This window comes from Oncorhynchus clarkii, chromosome 22 (assembly GCF_045791955.1).
Source record: "Oncorhynchus clarkii lewisi isolate Uvic-CL-2024 chromosome 22, UVic_Ocla_1.0, whole genome shotgun sequence".
Taxonomy (NCBI): Eukaryota; Metazoa; Chordata; class Actinopteri; order Salmoniformes; family Salmonidae; genus Oncorhynchus; species Oncorhynchus clarkii.
In genome coordinates this window covers 39,030,547-39,051,114 of record NC_092168.1, presented here as the reverse complement: position 1 = coordinate 39,051,114, position 20,568 = coordinate 39,030,547, and the positions used below count along the sequence as shown (strand labels likewise).

General features: G+C 46.2%; 1 protein-coding gene across 1 annotated transcript in view; it reads right to left on the bottom strand.

The window, feature by feature from the left end:
* The window catches only part of LOC139380892 (pleckstrin homology domain-containing family M member 3-like), a 63,716-nt gene extending 44,987 nt beyond the window's left edge, over positions 1-18,729 (bottom strand). The window contains 3 exon segments of the mRNA XM_071124043.1: positions 2,561-3,342; positions 3,587-3,827; positions 18,246-18,729. Coding sequence (XP_070980144.1) covers positions 2,561-3,342; positions 3,587-3,827; positions 18,246-18,729 — 1,507 coding nt within the window.
* Between the last annotated feature and the right edge of the window lie 1,839 nt (positions 18,730-20,568).

The following is a 20,568-nucleotide window of genomic DNA, read 5'->3' as shown; positions in this document are numbered from 1 at the left end:
TTAACATAGAGATTCTGGGAACATTAGTATGTGGGGCGAAATGAACTATATTCTGGTAATCCGACCAATTGAACATATGCGGTGGTACTTAATGAATATGATGTCAGTTCGGTTGTCATCTGAGACATTCTCATCAATGATAAGATGACATAAAGTCTAAACATCAGAGTTATCAGATTCACATGGAATTGTTGTTCAATTTAAATGTTTGAATATGAATTATTTGTGATGGGATGAAATGTGATTTTAGCTTCTATAATGTGAGATTCGGATTTTCATAAGTTAGGGCTGCTCAATCAGTGGCCCTCCCCTGTGAAGGGACAAAGGCTGTAAAACTTTTCAAACACACCCTCCTCTTCCTTCCTATATTAGCACTTGACTACAACATAACTATCTGTTCCGCGGATGTGAGATGACAGTCCCATGTAAGAATGGTTCAGGAAAAAACTACAGAACGAAGCCAACATTAGCATGAGCTTTGGTTGCGAATGGTATGAACTTTGAACTCTTATTCACGACAGAAGTGATACCTCCTAGCCGTTGAGTTAGCGACCGCAGCTGCGGTATGTAAACAGCTACGGAAAAATACAGATGAAAACTAGGTAGGTAGTGTGGTCTACAGTTTATCATGAGATACTCTACCTCAGGCGAGCAATTGCTCGAGACTTCCTTAGATATTGTGCACCAGCTGTTTTACAAAAATACATAGTCCGCCACCCCTTGTCTTACCAGACAACGGTGTTCTATCCTGCCGGTACAGCGTATAACCAGCTAGCTGTATGTTGATAGTGTCGTCGTTCAGCCACTTCTCCGTGAAGCATACGATATTACAGTTTTGAATGTCCCATTGGTAGTTTAATCTTCCGCGTAGGTCATCTATTTATTGTTCAAAGATTTCACATTCGCTAGCAGAATGGAAGGAAGTGGGGATTTATTCGATCGCCTATGAATTCTCAGAAGGCAGCCTGCCCTCCGGCCCCTTTTTCTCCACCTCTTCACGTAAATCACAGGGATCTGGGCCTGTTGCCGAGAAAGCAGTATATCGTTCGCGTCGGCCTCGTCAGACTTTGAAAAAAAGTATTCTGCCAGTCCGTGGCGAGTCCAGAAGTTATTTTCGGTCATAAGAGATGGTAGCGGCAACATTATGTACAAAATACGTTTTTTTTTTAATTAAAAAGTTACAAACAACGCAAATAAACTAACAAAAAAAACACAATCAGGTAAAACGTCTGCCTTCTTCTCTGGCGCCATCTTACAAGGGGCCCAAACCATGAGAAATAGCCCCAGACCATTATTCCTCCTTCACCAAAACTTTACAGTTGGCACTATGCATTGGGGCAGGTAACGTTCTCCTGGCATCCGCCAAACCAACTGTGCAATTTTTAAGTAAAGAATACGTAGTAGGTGAACAATGGATAAGTAAAGAAATAAAAACAACAGTAAAAAGACCGTGAAAATAACAGTGGCGAGGCTGTAACAGTATAGAGGCTATATACAGTAGCGAGGCTATTTACAGTAGCGAGGCTATAACAGTAGCGAGGCTATATACAGTAGCGAGGCTATATACAGTAGCGAGGCTATTTACAGTAGAGAGGCTATAACAGTAGCCAGGCTATATACAGTAGCGAGGCTATATACAGTAGAGAGGCTATAACAGTAGCGAGGCTATATACAGTAGCGAGGCTATATACAGTAGAGAGGCTATAACAGTAGAGGCTATAACAGTAGCGAGGCTATATACAGTAGAGAGGCTATATACAGTAGAGAGGCTATATACAGTAGAGAGGCTATATACAGTAGAGAGGCTATATAACAGTAGCGAGGCTATATACAGTAGCGAGGCTATATACAGTAGCGAGGCTATATACAGTAGAGAGGCTATATACAGTAGAGAGGCTATATACAGTAGAGAGGCTATAACAGTAGAGAGGCTATATACAGTAGAGAGGCTATATACAGTAGAGAGGCTATATACAGTAGAGAGGCTATATACAGTAGCGAGGCTATATACAGTAGAGAGGCTATATACAGTAGAGAGGCTATAACAGTAGCGAGGCTATATACAGTAGAGAGGCTATATACAGTAGAGAGGCTATATACAGTAGAGAGGCTATAACAGTAGCGAGGCTATATACAGTAGAGAGGCTATATACAGTAGCGAGGCTATATACAGTAGAGAGGCTATATACAGTAGAGAGGCTATAACAGTAGCGAGGCTATATACAGTAGAGAGGCTATATTTAGGCACCAGTTAGTTGGGCTAATTGAGGTAATATGTGGATGTAGGTATAGTTAAAGTGACTATGCAAAGATGATAAACATTGAGTAACAGCAGCGTAAAAGAGGGGTTGGGGGACACAAATACACACACACACAATGCAAATAGTCCAGGTAGCCATTTGGCATGGATCTTTCCATTAACAGAGATATGTAGGTGAACCATTATGTGGGGTGTGAAGTGACAGGATATTCTTCTAGTGAAGAATGTGTCACTTTATCACTGTGTGTGTGTGTGTGTGTGTGTGTGTGTGTGTGGTTGGTAAGAGGTGCAGGTCTCTACCTGCACACCGGAAGCTCTGGGTGGTCAGGCCCTTCTCCACAGCCAGGCAGGTGAGGATACTGAGGAAGCTGGTGGTGACTGACTGTCTCTTGGCCCTCTGGGTGTCCCTCTGCCTCCTCTCCCTGGAGGGCTTGCTCCTCAGCAGACTCCCCGTCGACACTGTACCCGGCTGGGCCTGGCCGGAACCCTGTCCCTCCTCACCCTGGGGCCTCTGGGCTGCCACGGCCATCTGCAGGGCCTCCATCCAGTCCTGGGCTTTGAGTTGGCTCTCAGCCCGCAGACGGAGCACCTCGCTGGGGAAGACGCCTTGGAAGCAGCCAGCGCTCACCCCCTCGGCCTCGTCCCTCTGCACGGCCAGGCAGGAGGCCAGCGGGTAGTGGAGGACGGGCTCAGACACGGGCCCCCAGCCCTCGGTGGGAAAGGCCTGCAGCGTGGAGCGACTCAGTACGAAGGTGAAGGCCCTCCAGTTGTTCTGGTCAGTCAGCTGGTGGAGGATCCCAGCCTTGAGGACATCCGTACAGCAGTGGGTGAACAGGGGCAGGGCCGTGGGCCGGGCTGGGAGGAGATGGGAGCAACCAGGGGCCAGGGCAGCCTCAGCAGGACCACGGGGATCTGGTCTGGTGTCGTGACCTCCAGAGGTAACGGAAGATGACGAGGAGAAGGCTGGAAGACACTCTGCATTTTTGTGGGCGGGCTGGGCAGCCAGTACTCTCTCCCAGATCAGCCTCCTCCAGTCTAGCACCTCCCACTGGCAGGCGGCACGTAACTGCAGGCGAGTGGAGCTGTTGAAGAAGAGGGTCAGTGAGTGATCTTTTAACACATTGCTATGAGAGAAAGAACATTACAAAAAAGCTTCAATTACAACTTATTTTCAAGTGAGCGCAGGCCATTTTTTTCATGTTTATGTGATTGACAAACATTTAATTTATATTTATTCAGGAAGTCCTGTTGAGGTCAGAAGACTTATTTTACAAGGGAGACCTGGCAAGAGGATAAGAGTTGAGAACCATGGTTTTCTTCCTTTACCTGTTGAAGAAGAGGGCCTGGAGGACTCGCCCGTCCTGGGGCGGCTGGGACTGGCTGACCCCCTGGCAGTGGGACAGGGAGTAGGCGGTGCAGAGCTGGCGGTTACCGCTGCTGTCCAGGCTGTAGACGCGCAGCTCACATGGGGTAAGCTCTACGTGACAGACGCTCCAACGACCCTTCTGACCCTCACGATGCTCCAGGGTACCCTGTTTCACCACACTACCGCTGCTGTCCTTACGGCCTGCAACAAAAACACAGTATATTCAGCAAAAGGATCATCTGCGGAAGACACAATTTAATATACTAAGTATATACTAATAATACTAACTAGGACTACATTTATTAGGCCTAACTTATATTTAATACCATATAGACTACTGGAACAGGTTACAAGTAGAAGCCAACTGCCTTTGAAAGATTCAGAGGGCGGATAAAATAATAGAGATTATCTGATGGGGTGGGGGGCAGTCCATTCAAATGGCCCCACACACTACTACCACTCACAGAATGTCTCTGCAACAATTTCATTTTATTATCTGCTCATTGGATCAATAACCTTGGCCTCCATTTGTCAGTCAGCACTCAGCAGTGTTCTCTTAGCTAATATACCACATAGGACGTTCATTCTCCACTCATTAAAGTCACATCTTCAAAACATAGAATTCCCAGCTTATTAAAAACCACAAATCAAACGCAACACATCACTAAGAGCAGGGTCTTGGACCTGTCTAGCCTATTCAGGTTCAGCTTACTTAGCAGGCTTTTTCACCTAAAATGAATAAGCCTAATATGCAATTCCACCCATTTGAGGGTAACAAATCTGATAGCACTTTTATATACAGTACCAGCCAAAGGTTTGGACATACACTTAAAGTCTGAAGTTTACATACACTTAGGTTGGAGTAATTAAAACTTGTTTTTCATCCACTCCACAAATGTCTTGTTAACAAACTATAGTTTTGACAAGTCGGTTAGGACATCTACTTTGTGCAATACACAAGTAATTTTTCCAACAATTGTTTACAGACAGATTATTTAACTTATAATTCACTGTATCACAATTCCATTGGGTCAGAAGTGTACCGACACTGCGCCTTTAAACATCTTGGAAAATTCCAGAAAATGATGTCATGGCTTTAGAAGCTTCTGATAGGCTAATTGACATAATTTGAGTCAATTGGAGGTGTACCTGTGGATGTATTTCAAGGCTTACCTTCAAACTCAGTGCCTTATTGCTTGGCATCATGGGGAAATCAAAAGAAATCATCCAATACCTCAGCAAAGGATTGTAGACTTCCTCAAGTCTGGTTCATCCTTGGGAGCAATTTCCAAATGCCTGAAGGTACCACGTTCATCTGTACAAACATTAGTACGCAAGTATAAACACCATGGGACCACGCAGCCATCATACCGCTCAGGAAGGAGACGCGTTCTGTCTCCTAGAGATGAACGTACTTTGGTGCGAAAGGTGCAAATCACTTCCAGAACAACAGCAAAGGACCTTGTGAAGACACTGGAGGAAACAGGTACAGAAGTATCTATATCCACAGTAAAACAAGTCCTATATCGACATAACCTGAAAGGCCGCTCAGCAAGGAAGAAGCCACTGCTCCAAACCGCTATAAAAAAGCCAGACTATGGTTTGAAACTGCACATGAGGACAAATATCGTACTTTTGGAGAAATGTCCTTGAGTCTGATGAAACAAAAATAGAATTGTTTGGCCATAATGACCATCGTTATGTTCGGAGGAAAAAGAGGGAGGCTTGCAAGCTGAAGAACACCATCCCAACCGTGAAGCACAGGGGGTGGCAGCATCATGTTGTGGGGGTGCTTTGCTGCAGGAGGGACTGGTGCACTTCACAAAATAGATGGCATCATGAGGACGGACAATTATGTGGATATGTTGAAGCAACATCTCAAGTCAACAGTCAGGAAGTTAAAGCTTGGTCGCAAATGGGCCTTCCAAATGGACAATGACCCCAAGCATACTTACAAAGTTGTGGCAAAATGGCTTAAGGACAACAAAGTCAAGGTGTTGGAGTGACCATCACAAAGCCCTGACCTCAATCCTATTGACAATTTGAGGGAAGAACTGAAAAAGCGTGTGCGAGCAAGGAGCCCTACAAACCTGACTCAGTTACACCAACTCTGTCAGGAGGAATGGACCAAAATTCACCCAACTTATTGTGGGAAGCTTGTGGAAGGCTACCCGAAACGTTTGACCCAAGTTAAACAACTTCAAGGCAATGCTACCAAAAACTAATTGAGTGTATGTAAACTTCTGACCCACTGGGAATGTGATAAAGAAATAAAAGCTGAAATAAATCACTCTCTACTATTATTCTGACATTTCACATTCTTAAAATAAAGTGGTGATCCTAACTGACCTAAAACAGGGAATTTTTACTAGGATGAAATGTCAAGAATTGTGAAAAACTGAGTTTAAATGTATTTGGCTAAGGTGTATTTAAACTTAAATTTTCTACACTGTAGAATAATAGTGAAGACATCAAACTATGAAATAACACATAAGACTGTTGGGAGCGCATTCCAGGTGAAGCTGGTTGAGAGAATGTCAAGAGTGTGCAAAGCTGTCATCAAGGCAAAGGGTGGCTACTTTGAAGAATCAAATTTTTTTTAACACTTTTTTGGTTACTACATGATTCCATAAGTGGTATTTCATAGTTTTGATGTCTTCATTACTATTCTACAATGTAGAATAAAGTGGAATGAGGTGTGTCCAAACTTTTGACTGGTACTGTATGTATGCATGCATGCATGCATGCATGCATGCATGCATGCATGTATGTATGTATGTATGTATGTATGTATGTATATATATATATATATATATATATATATATATATATATATATGTGATTTTTGGGGTATTTTTACCCTTTTCTCCCAATTTCAAATGCGATCTTGTCTCATCGATGCAGCTCCCCAACGGGCTCGGGAGAGGAGAAGGTTGAGTCATGCTTCCTCCGAAACATGACCCGCCAAACCGCACTTCTTAACACCTGCCCACTTAACCCGGATGCCAGCTGCACCAATGTGTCGGAGGAAACACCGTTCAACTGACGACAGTAGTCAGCCTGCAGGCACCCGACCCGCCACAAGGAGTCGCTACAGAGCGATGAGCCAAGTAAAGTCCACCCCGGCCAAACTCTCCCCTAACCTGGATGACGCTGGGCCAATTGTGCACCGCCCTACGGAACTCCAGGCCATGAACGGTTGTGACACAGCCTGGGATCGAACCCAGGTCTGTAGTGACGCTGACCTAGATATTCGGACCTGGACATGCTCTGGTAAACAACGTGTCAAAAGTGCCATCTACCACAGCATGTCCAGATCCAAATGTCCAGGTCAGAATGTCCAGGTCAGAATGTCCAGGTCAGCGGGGCTAGCTGTAAAAGTACTTCCTCGGAGGTCAGCAGGAAGAAACCGCATTGTTACCGCTGTGCCCACACAGAGAATCAGGAGAAACTGACTCATCTGCAGCACACACTCTCTCTGCTCTTCCATTTCTTTCACTCCTTTCTTTATATACCTCCTTTATTAATCTCATCTCTCAGCTTCCTGCTCAGTGGATATGGGTTTTGACTTGTGCTATTGGCTGCACATAGGGTGCAGACGGACTGGGGTGAGACTCCATCTACCTACCAGTGGCCCCGGAGCAGAGGGACCGGGGTGAGACTCCATCTACCTACCAGTGGCCCCGGAGCAAAGGGACCGGGGTGAGACTCCATCTACCTACCAGTGGCCCCGGAGCAGAGGGACCGGGGTGAGACTCCAAATACCTACCAGTGGCCCCGGAGCAGAGGGACCGGGGTGAGACTCCATCTACCTACCAGTGGCCCCGGAGCAGAGGGACCGGGGTGAGACTCCATCTACCTACCAGTGGCCCCGGAGCAGAGGGACCGGGGTGAGACTCCATCTATCTACCAGTGGCCCCGGAGCATTGCCCCATGAGACAGATAGGAGATGTTTTCCTTATCTGTAACTCTCCAACTCACTCTAGGCCCAGAATATCATATCAGGGAAACACAACTCTAGGCCCAGATTATCATCTCAGGGGAACAACTCTAGGCCCAGAATATCATATCAAAGGAACACAACTCTAGGCCCAGAATATCAGGGGAACATCTCTAGGTCCAGAATATCATCTCAGAGGAACAACTCTAGGCCCAGAATATCATATCAGGAGAACACAACTCTAGGCCCAGAATATCAGGGGAACATCTCTAGGTCCAGAATATCATCTCAGAGGAACAACTCTAGGCCCAGAATATAATATCAGGGGAACACAACTCTAGGCCTAGAATATCATATCAAGGGAACAACTCTAGGCCTTGAGGGTTGCAAAGTATACTTGTGTTTATCCTTATCCTTATCAGAAACCTAGTTACACCCGGGTTAACAGGTGTTAGTGTAGTCCTTGACCAATCAATGATAATAAGTGATAATCAATTGGCAGGGATTAAGACAGTTCATTTCAGTACATCCCTGTGCTAAGCTTTAGTGTCAAGGCCGCCACACACTTCACACAAACGCAGCGATGGAAAGTCGTTTTCACACATAGTTCTACGTACCCCTGTGTGGCTCAAATTTTGGAATGGGACTGTATACAACGCTCTGTCGCTCTGTTTACATGGAGTGTGTAGCAGCATTTACTGTTACCAACCACTGTTACTCCCCTTCAGGGGGCTGTCTGTCTCACCCAACCTCCTCCCTTCAACGCCATCAATCGAGGCCGATGGCAATTGAGGTTGTGGGCTAATTTGTCTATGTTTGTCAGGGTGAGAGGACCAGATGCCAAGAGCAAAGCCCAGGGCAGACGACCAGACCGCTGTGCTTTGGCTTTCAGGAGCCACTCAGGCAACGGTGGGGGGTGCTAGGGGGCTCGCCTGTCCCCCTGGGCTTCAAAGACTCCCGTGAGCATGTGGGTGCGGAGCAGGTCACTGTTCATTTCACGCTACAGAGGAAGCAAGGCACACGAACATGACTCAATTAGCAGTCTGCGCTTTGCTCTGCTTTGCTCTGCTTGGTCAACCAACAACGGTCTAGCCCTACAATGTCCTACACCACTGAATTCAACTGGCCTGTCCTGGCCTGTCCTGGCCACCTGATGCGATAGCGTTGCTGAAACGTCACAGGGTCTTAACATTAACGTGATGTGAATGGTCTGGCCCAGAGGCAGGTGAGGAGAGGCCATCTTATGAACTCGCTGTTGGTGTCTGAGCCGTCACTTCATATTATACTCAACTTACAATGGTGCCTTGTCCCCTAGTGATAGCTTAATAGCTTCACTAGATGAATTAGCCTAATATGTTTTTTTAAACGCTTATAAAAACAAGGCTAAATGTGGTTAAATGGACAACGGTCCCCTTCCCCCCTAGTTTCCTTTCCTTCCTGCTTTTTTAATAACGGAGGTAAAGAAGGGTGGTGGTGTGTCCCAGGGTTCTCCACAAATCATTTTTTAAATTCTTTATTTGTTATCATATAAGGCTGTTAGAGGTGTTAAACGCCCCCCTCCAGCGTACTCAGCAGCACCACCTTGTTAAAAATAAATCCTGGGGAGAATCCTGTGTCCCATCCATCTTACTGCACAAAATCATTGACAGACAAGGTGTCACTGAGTTTCACACTTGCATGCTAAACTAAACTCTCTTTAGGGACTAATAAATATGTGGATGCAGTGGAAACTCGATTGGGATTCAGCCTCCGATCGGCAGTCGACACGCTCAGGGGAGTTTGGAGCAGAATTAGTGTGTCAGTGTGCTCTGTTCAATTACACCTCCGTCGTGTGTCGTGACATCATGCTCCGGTAACGCTGTGAGACATAAACAAGCTAACTTTATGCCACACAGCCTCGGGCCCAATTGCCTCAACCCTGCTGTCAAAACGCAGAACTAGGATATCAGTCCACCCAGAGATGTAATCCCACTAAAGGCGTCAGCATGCTTCAGTTCAGCTGGAGGCTAGCCCAACTCGACAAGGTGAACCGAACGAGTGTGCTCGCATACTCCATTAAAAGACCTTTGCATGAAAAATGAAAAAAAAAAAAGCAGCAATAGTACTGTTTGTCCATTTTGAGATGCCGTAGCCAGCTTCCTCAAAAGTCAGACATTTTTGCAGAAGAGATCTTAGTCGCGGAATTTTACATCTAAGTAGATGTTTGGTGCAGTATTTCTCAATGAAAAATGTGCATGAAAACGAGTCGTCTCTCATTGAATGACAAAAAAAGACGATGGAAGAATCCCCACTGTTGACCAATCACTGACGAAGGGGAATAGAGTTTGGCTCTGAAATTGCCTCTAGAAAACATTGTGTGCCTGAACAACCCTCATCGAAGTCCTAAATGAACAAAAACGTCACACAATGTCATCATAATATATGCACGAACTCTTCCGAAATGTTTCAGCCGGGAAGCAGCTACCTTTTACCGCCACTGACCTCGTTCGTCTTTCAGTCACCCACGTGGGTATAACCAATGAGGAGATAGCATGTGGGTACCTGCTTCTATAAACCAATGAGGAGATGGGAGAGGCAGGACTTGCGGCGCGATACGAGTCAGATATAGAAAGGACTTCAATTTTAGCCTTTGGCAACGCAGACAGCTCGTGGGCAGTGTGGGTGCAATAATTGAATAACATGGATTTCTACATTTATTTTGCAACGCTTCTGCGCAATACCCTGACTACACAGCACGTGTGTAGAAATCCATGTTATTCAATTATTGCACCCACACTGCTCGCGAGCGTCAGCATGAGTGAAGGATGCTTTGTGCGAAATAGGAAGCCGATTCTAGATTTTGGATTGGAGATGCTTAACGTGAGTCTGGAAGGAGAGTTTACAGTCTAACCAGACACCTAGGTATTTATAGTTGTCCACATATTCTAAGTCAGAACCGTCCAGAGTAGTGATGCTGAACGGGCGGGCAGGTGCGGGCAGCGATCGGTTGAAGAGCATGCAATTAGTTTTACTTGCATTTAAGAGCAGTTGGAGGCCACGGAAGGGGAGTTGTATGGCATTGAAGCTCGCTTGGAGGTTAGTTAACACAGTGTCCAAAGAAGGGCCAGAAGTATACAAAATGGTGTCGTCTGCGTAGAGGTGGATCAGAAAATCACCAGCAGCAAGAGCGACATCATTGATGTACACAGAGAAGAGAGTCAGCCCGAGAATTGAACCCTGTGGCACCCCCATTGAGACTGCCAGAAGTCTGGACAACAGGCCCTCCGATTTGACACACTGAACTCTATCAGAGAAGTAGTTGGTGATCCAGGCGAGGCAATCATTTGAGAAACCAAGGCTGTTGAGTCTGCCGATAAGAATATGGTGATTGACAGAGTCGAAAGCCTTGGCCAGGACGATGAATACAGCTGCACAGTATTGTCTCTTATCGATGGCGGTTATGATATTGTTTAGGACTTTGAGCATGGCTGAGGTGCACCCATGACCAGCTCTGAAACTAGATTGCATAGCGGAAAAGGTACGGTACGATTCGAAATGGTCGGTAATCTGTTTGTTGACTTGGCTTTCGAAGACCTTAAATCAAATCAAATCAAATTTTATTTGTCACATACACATGGTTAGCAGATGTTAATGCGAGTGTAGCGAAATGCTTGTGCATCTAGTTCCGACAATGCAGTAATAACAAGTAATCTAACTAACAATTCCAAAACTACTGTCTTGTACACAGTGTAAGGGGATAAATAATATGTACATAAGGATATATGAATGAGTGATGGTACAGAGCAGCATAGGCAAGATACAGTAGATGGTATCGAGTACAGTATGTACAAATGAGATGAGTATGTAAACAAAGTGGCATAGTTTAAAGTGGCTAGTGATACATGTATTACATAAGGATACAGTCGATGATATAGAGTACAGTATATACGTATGCATATGAGATGAATAATGTAGGGTAAGTAACATTATATAAGGTAGCATTGTTTAAAGTGGCTAGTGATATATTTACATCATTTCCCATCAATTCCCATTATTAAAGTGGCTGGAGTTGAGTCAGTGTCAGTGTGTTGGCAGCAGCCACTCAGTGTTAGTGGTGGCTGTTTAACAGTCTGATGGCCTTGAGATAGAAGCTGTTTTTCAGTCTCTCGGTCCCAGCTTTGATGCACCTGTACTGACCTCGCCTTCTGGATGATAGCGGGGTGAACAGGCAGTGGCTCGGGTGGTTGATGTCCTTGATGATCTTTATGGCCTTCCTGTGACATCGGGTGGTGTAGGTGTCCTGGAGGGCAAGTAGTTTGCCCCCGGTGATGCGTTGTGCAGACCTCACTACCCTCTGGAGAGCCTTACGGTTGAGGGCGGTGCAGTTGCCATACCAGGCGGTGATACAGCCCGCCAGGATGCTCTCGATTGTGCATCTGTAGAAGTTTGTGAGTGCTTTTGGTGACAAGCCGAATTTCTTCAGCCTCCTGAGGTTGAAGAGGCGCTGCTGCGCCTTCTTCACGATGCTGTCTGTGTGAGTGGACCAATTCAGTTTGTCTGTGATGTGTATGCAGAGGAACTTAAAACTTGCTACCCTCTCCACTACTGTTCCATCAATGTGGATAGGGGGGTGTTCCCTCTGCTGTTTCCTGAAGTCCACAATCATCTCCTTAGTTTTGTTGACGTTGAGTGTGAGGTTATTTTCCTGACACCACACTCCGAGGGCCCTCACCTCCTCCCTGTAGGCCGTCTCGTCGTTGTTGGTAATCAAGCCTACCACTGTTGTGTCGTCCGCAAACTTGATGATTGAGTTGGAAGCGTGCGTGGCCACGCAGTCGTGGGTGAACAGGGAGTACAGGAGAGGGCTCAGAACGCACCCTTGTGGGGCCCCAGTGTTGAGGATCAGCGGGGAGGAGATGTTGTTGCCTACCCTCACCACCTGGGGGCGGCCCGTCAGGAAGTCCAGTACCCAGTTGCACAGGGCGGGGTCGAGACCCAGGGTCTCGAGCTTGATGACGAGCTTGGAGGGTACTATGGTGTTGAATGCCGAGCTGTAGTCGATGAACAGCATTCTCACATAGGTATTCCTCTTGTCCAGATGGGTTAGGGCAGTGTGCAGTGTGGTTGAGATTGCATCGTCTGTGGACCTATTTGGGCGGTAAGCAAATTGGAGTGGGTCTAGGGTGTCAGGTAGGGTGGAGGTGATATGGTCCTTGACTAGTCTCTCAAAGCACTTCATGATGACGGATGTGAGTGCTACGGGGCGGTAGTCGTTTAGCTCAGTTACCTTAGCTTTCTTGGGAACAGGAACAATGGTGGCCCTCTTGAAGCATGTGGGAACAGCAGACTGGTATAGGGATTGATTGAATATGTCCGTAAACACACCGGCCAGCTGGTCTGCGCATGCTCTGAGGGCGCGGCTGGGGATGCCGTCTGGGCCTGCAGCCTTGCGAGGGTTAACACGTTTAAATGTCTTACTCACCTCGGCTGCAGTGAAGGAGAGACCGCATGTTTTCGTTGCAGGCCGTGTCAGTGGCACTGTATTGTCCTCAAAGCGGGCAAAAAAGTTATTTAGTCTGCCTGGGAGCAAGACATCCTGGTCCGTGACTGGGCTGGATTTCTTCCTGTAGTCCGTGATTGACTGTAGACCCTGCCAGATGCCTCTTGTGTCTGAGCCGTTGAATTGAGATTCTACTTTGTCTCTGTACTGGCGCTTAGCTTGTTTGATTGCCTTGCGGAGGGAATAGCTGCACTGTTTGTATTCGGTCATGTTACCAGACACCTTGCCCTGATTAAAAGCAGTGGTTCGCGCTTTCAGTTTCACACGAATGCTGCCATCAATCCACGGTTTCTGGTTAGGGAATGTTTTAATCGTTGCTATGGGAACGACATCTTCAACGCACGTTCTAATGAACTCGCACACCGAATCAGCGTATTCGTCAATGTTGTTATCTGACGCAATACGAAACATCTCCCAGTCCACGTGATGGAAGCAGTCTTGGAGTGTGGAGTCAGCTTGGTCGGACCAGCGTTGGACAGAACTCAGCGTGGGAGCCTCTTGTTTTAGTTTCTGTCTGTAGGCAGGGATCAACAAAATGGAGTCGTGGTCAGCTTTTCCGAAAGGGGGGCGGGGCAGGGCCTTATATGCGTCGCGGAAGTTAGAGTAACAATGATCCAAGGTCTTTCCACCCCTGGTTGCGCAATCGATATGCTGATAAAATTTAGGGAGTCTTGTTTTCAGATTAGCCTTGTTAAAATCCCCAGCTACAATGAATGCAGCCTCCGGATAAATCGTTTCCAGTTTGCAGAGAGTTAAATAAAGTTCGTTCAGAGCCATCGATGTGTCTGCTTGGGGGGGGATATATACGGCTGTGATTATAATCGAAGAGAATTCTCTTGGTAGATAATGCGGTCTACATTTGATTGTGAGGAATTCTAAATCAGGTGAACAGAAGGATTTGAGTTCCTGTATGTTTCTTTCATCACACCATGTCACGTTGGCCATGAGGCATACGCCCCCGCCCCTCTTCTTACCAGAAAGATGTTTGTTTCTGTCAGCGCGATGCGTGGAGAAACCCGTTGGCTGCACCGCTTCGGATAGAGTCTCTCCAGTGAGCCATGTTTCAGTGAAGCAAAGGACGTTACAGTCTCTGATGTCCCTCTGGAATGCTACCCTTGCTCGGATTTCATCAACCTTGTTGTCAAGAGACTGGACATTGGCAAGAAGAATGCTAGGGAGTGGTGCACGGTGTGCCCGTCTCCGGAGTCTGACCAGAAGACCGCCTCGTTTCCCTCTCTTTCGGAGTAGTTTTTTTGGGTCGCTGCATAGGATCCACTCCGTTGTCCTGTTTGTAAGGCAGAACACAGGGTCCGCGTCGCGAAAAACATATTCTTGGTCGTACTGATGGTGAGTTGACGCTGATCTTATATTCAGTAGTTCTTCTCGACTGTATGTAATGAAACCTAAGATGACCTGGGGTACTAATGTACCCTAATGTACCCTGTAGAAAGGCAGGGTAGGATAGATATAGGTCTGTAGCAGTTTGGGTCTAGGGTGTCTCCCCATTTGAAGAGGGGGATGACCGCGACTGCTTTCCAATCTATGGGAATCTCAGACGATACAAAAGAGAGGTTGAACAGGCTAGTAATAGGGGTTGCAACAATTTCGGCAGATAATTTCAGAAAGAAAGGGTCCAGATTGTCTAGCCTGGCTGATTTGTAGGGGTCCAGATTTTGCAGGCTCTTTCAGAACATCAACTGACTGGATTTGGCAGAAGGAGAAATGGGGGAGGCTTGGGCGAGTTGCTGCGGGGGGTGCAGGGCTGTTGACCGGGGTAGGGGTAGCCAGGTGGAAAGCATGGCCAGCCGTAGAAAAATGTTTATTGAAATTCTCAATTATAGTGGATTTATCGGTGTTGACAGTGTTTCCTAGCCTCAGTGCTGTGGGCAGCTGAGAGGAGGTGCTCTTATTCTCCATGGACTTTACAGTGTCCCAGAACCTTTTTGAGTTTGTGCTACAGGATGCAAATTTCTGCTTGAAAAAGCTAGCCTTATCTTTCCTAACTGCCTGTATATATTGGTTCCTAACTTCCCTGAAAAGTTGCATATCACGAGGGCTATTCGATGCTAATGCAGAACGCCACAGGATGTTTTTGTGCTGGTCAAGGGCAGTCAGGTCTGGAGAGAACCAAGGGTTAAATTTTTGTAATGGGGCATGCTTATTTAAGATGGTGAGGAAGGCACTTTTGAAGAATAACCAGGCATCCTCTACTGACGGGATGAGGTCAATATCCTTCCAGGATACCCGGGGCCAGGTCGATTAGAAAGGCCTGCTCGCTGAAGTGTGTCGTGATCGCGTTTGGTGTAGGGGGACAAAATAAATGTTTGCACGTGTAAGGCTTAAACAGTTCCGTGTAAGGCTTAAACAGGGACGTGACGATAAACACTGTAGCAGGGGCCAGGGTGTAATTTGGGGGGAGGTTTGTACCGGGAATAGGGAGAACTGGTTAGGTCAGCTCACTTAGCTAAACCTGCCAAAGACATAAAGGGCAGATAGGGACTGCTCTAGCAATTATCTTACTGTACTGACTGACTGCCACGCCCAGACAGACCAGCGACTGGGACAGCCAATCATAACAACAAGTGCCATTTTAGAACTTTGGCCTTTAAAGAAGCAGATGTTGGACCCCCTGGTGATTCCTGGACACCATGACAGACAGACCCAAAGAGGTCAGGAATAAAGTAAACATCCCTAACATAGAGTTAGTTAACATAGAGTTATAACATAGTTAGTTAACATAGTATTTTTTTTTTCACCTTTATTTAACCAGGTAGGCTAGTTGAGAACAAGTTATCATTTACAACTGCAACCTGGCCAAGATAAAGCATAGCAGTTTGAACAGACAACAACAAAGTTACACATGGAGTAAACACTAAACAAGTCAATAACACAGTAGAAAAAAAGAGAGTATATACATTGTGTGCAAAAGGCATGAGGTGGTAGGCGAATAATTACAATTTTGCAGATTAACACTGGAGTGATAAATGATCAGATGGGCATGTACAGATAGAGATATTGGTGTGCAAAAGAGCAGAAAAGTAAATAAATAAAAACAGTATGGGGATGAGGTAGGTAAATTGGGTGGGCTATTTACCGATGGACTATGTACAGCTGCATAGTTATAACATAGTTAGTTAACATAGTTAGTTAACATAGAGTTATAACAGAGTTATAGCATAGTTAGTTAACACAGTATTGCTACTTGCACATCATCATCTGCACATCTATCACTTCAGTGTTAATTTGCTAAATTGTAATTACCTCGCTACTATGGCATATTTATTGCCTCACCTCCTTACTCAATTTGCACACACTGTAAATATACTTTTCTATTGTGTTATTGACTGTACATTTGTTTATGCCATGTGTAACTCTGTGGGGTTTTTTGTCACACTGCTTTGCTTTATCTTGGCCAGGTCGCAGTTGTGAATGAGAACTTCTTCTCAACTGGCCTACCTGGTTAAATAAAGGTGAATTAAAAAAAAATAATATTACGTGAAGATACATATATTAAGTCTTGTATTTAATTCTGTGGCGTCCCTAATTAAATCAAAAGCCAAAATAATAGAGATTCATTAGATGAATGAACCAATGGAAAGACCATTTAACAGCTAATAAAGCTAGGCTATACATTCAAATCCCTGAGGTACATGTCTGGTCTAATGTCTTCAGAGGACAATATAAAACCTTACAGAGTAGAGTGGTAAATGATGTAAAACCTCTACAAGCACTAGAACACTGACAGCTGAAGGCTTAGTGACGCCTGCTCGCTCTCGCCTGCCGAAATCAACTGATCCATCAACATTAGCGTGTGTGTTGCTGAGGAAATCAGTAAATGTCACCCTACGGGGACTCAGCAGCAGTGTGTGGGCTGGGCTCGTTATGGGGGAACAGCTACCAGTGAGACAGAGTGAAAGCATTCTTGCATGCCAGTAGCTCCAAAGCCTCCTTTCCCTGTTGCATCCAATGTGAAAACATGAACTGCAGTGGAAACCCATGTTATTCAAGGTAGTGGGGATGTCATGGTTCTCTCTCTTAGCAATTAAACAGATATGCTGAGGTTTGTCCTAAGAAGAGATGGGCCCTAGCCTAGGCCTACCTACACACTACACACGCCATGGAAATATGTTACAGGGCACGAGAGGATACATTTAGGCTACAGTGTATGAAAGCATTGCCAACCGTAACGACTGGCAAAGAGCAGTATGTATTCTGATGCAAAGTGCTGTTGAATGCAGCCCATGCTTTTACTGTCCTCTTGTGTAGCCCAACTATCCATCCCTCCTCCCTGCCCAGAGCCAACTAGGGCCTTTTCAGTCATATGCTAATCCTTCCTAATACGAGGGATAATTGGGCCACTCTCTCTCCTTATTTGGGTCTGTTTGGTGACAGAATGACATCCTATTATGGTCTTTGGTGAAAATCTTCACAATCACATCCCTAAACAAACACAAACAGGCAGACTAAACAATGCGTCAGGGAGGTTGGTATTATTCACCACATCCTGACTGGTCACTGCAGTGGAAACTCAGTTCCATCAGAATAAAATGCTGGCTGCTGCAGTACAGCCTAGGCCCAATTGTTTTCTGTAGGACACTGAAATCATCTTCATAACGTGGAAGTGGAAGCTAGTCCCGGGCTTAATCTAGTCTCTGACACAGAGGACAAGTGTCATGATAACATAAGTACTAAAACTGGGCGATAAATGACCTGAGTTGATGTGATAACTATAAATAGAAATATATGTTTATAACAATGTGAACTACAGTTTGTGTTTAATTATCCTTTAAACTACTACAACTAGTTTGATGGTTGTAGCCATCAATTGTCCCATTTAACAATCACCCATATTAGCACACTTATTTCATTTCAAACTTTACATTTCTCTAGTATAGGCTACTTATCGTAATAAACAATATCAGTACAATGCGATAAGTGATCGGTGTGTTCGGCGTCCATCATTTTCGGTTTATCGTCCCAACTCTAAAGCACGTCATGACAGCCTATTTAGCAAACATTTTGAAGATTTGTTTGAAGCTCATAGACACTGACATTGATTTGAGTATCAACCAATAATAAATAGGCAGTATGTCCTTATCAGCTAACCAAAGAAGGACACACTCTCTCCTTCCTGCCTTACCTTCTTCTCTATGGTCGTTGAGAGCCATGTTCTTCAGCGTATTCTTGTCCACAGCAGGCAGGCCGTTAGCGTTGTCCATGTAGGACGGCCGGTAATTAACATCAGACCGCGAGCGGTTGTGGCCTTTGTTAAAGGCGGCGTTAGAGGAGGTGTTGTTGGTGTCCTTGGTGTGGGCGGCCAGGTCATTAGTGGAACGAGCACGGCTCCTTTTCCCCTGCCTCAGAGCCAGCACGCTGAAGGCCGAGGGCTGGTCAGCCCAGGCCACGTTATGCGGGGATACCTCGGTCCCCTGCTCCCCAGCCAGCAGGCCCCACACCCCGCTAGAGCTCAGCTTCCCCAGGGCTACAGACATCTCCTGCAGCTTGGGGTGGTGCTGCCTGGGCTGCCGGACCCCCTCCCCTCCCTGGCCTCCACCTCCGTCCAGGCAGTGTAGGAAGTCCTCAGTGGCCTCCAGGGAAGGGCTAATGTCCTCTACCTCCTCCATGGTGCTCCTCGGCTTGGCCCCGTGTGGAGGCTGTTAGGGCAGGCGGTTCTCTATGGGGCTGGGTGGTTCTCTGGGCAGGGGACGATCCAAGCGGCTCTGGACCTCGCAGCTGAAGCATCTGCAGTCTGAGCCCCAGAGGGAAGCCGTGTTCCTCGAGGGTAGGAGGCTTCTTCCAGGAAAACAATTCCTCGTTAACACAGCTCTGTTAATCAACTAGCTAGAGGCGGACACTCTTATTGAGTTTATGATAGCTCTGGCCTTTGCCAGAAATTCTTATGACACAGTTTTGGGCTGGCACTGCTTTTCTTACACAGGCTGATGGCTCTCTCTCTCTGTGTGTGTGTGAGTCAGCTCTCACATGAATCCACATGAGGATGTGTGTAACAAAGAAGAATGCTCCTCCTCCACATTGGATGATGATGATGATGCCATCAAAAGGACACAATGTGAGGCTTCACTGTGTCATGGGACAGAAAAGGGAACAGAAAAAGGAAGCATGTCAGGGTTGATTATCAGAACGTAAGAAAACACTGAACAGCGTGAAGATCAGACATGTTTAGCAATGAACAAGGCTTAGCAAGCATAACATTTCCTGATCTCATCAAACAACATAGGCATTATACAGTTGACAGATAACAGTTTACAAACACTATTGTAAATCAAAGACAATTACCTCCAATCAATCAGCTACCCTCAACCATCGGATGCTCCCTCGGCTGTTCGGATCAACCCGGGTAGAGGGAGTAAATGGAATAGCCTAGCCTAGAGGGAGGGAGGTGAGGAGAGGGGCTGAGGTGGGGGGGTGAGGTAAGGGCTGGGCGATATATCAAATTCATGTTTTAGCACGATGTTCCAAATGCCTGTAGCACAACAATCAAGTTGAATTAAAAATGTGATTATGTCTGCTTGTTTTCATATCTTTTTGGTCTCGTCTCCTTCGCTCCTTCTGTGCTGTGCACCTTCCCATTTACACACACACCAAGCCACGCCTCCTGCCACTCACAACAAAGATGAGAGATCACTTCTTCCTCTCTGACAAGCGGTTTCAACTCGCTATATTCATTTGAGGTTTGGTCGAAGAGAATCGGACATATGGTCAGGTAGTGTATATTATCCGGAATCCTGTCTGGGAAAAAAAAAATCTAGATATTATTTTTAGGCCATGTCACCCAGCCCTATGTGAGGGGGTGTGGTGAGGAGGTGGAGGTGGAGAGAGGGATGAGGTGGAGGGAGGGATGAGGTGGAGAGAGGGATGAGGTGGAGAGAGGGGGATGAGGTGGAGAGAGGGATGAGGTGGAGAGAGGGATGAGGTGGAGGGAGGGGTGAGGTGGAGGGATCAAGGAGGGCAGCCAGGCCAGATGAGGCTGTGCTTAGGAATGTTGTTGTTGTGACAACAAGCCCCTGGGGGAGCCCTGGGCAGGGTGTAACTCTGCAACTCCATGTACAACTCCAGGTACAGTAGCTACAGGAATCTGTCTCATCAATGAGTTCACTGCATCCAATGAAACATTGTCATCATGGCTATGTTCATAGCAAATTATCATCTCACAGACAATCATCCTGCACTAAGGAGAACGACCAGCTCAAAACTAGAAAAACATATTCAACTATCCCCAAGAGCACGTGTAAAAAAATAAACACATCCTGGTGACCTAGTGCATGACTGTCAGAGTGACCTAGTGCATGACTGTCTGAGTGACCTAGTGCATGACTGTCTGAAGCAAGCAGCAGCACCAGCAGCAAGGAGCAGCAGTGTGTCCTCACCTTCCTCAGCAGACTGGCAGGTGTGACACAGAAGCACACTGTCTCTCCTCACTGACGGTCTTTTTATAGCCCTCT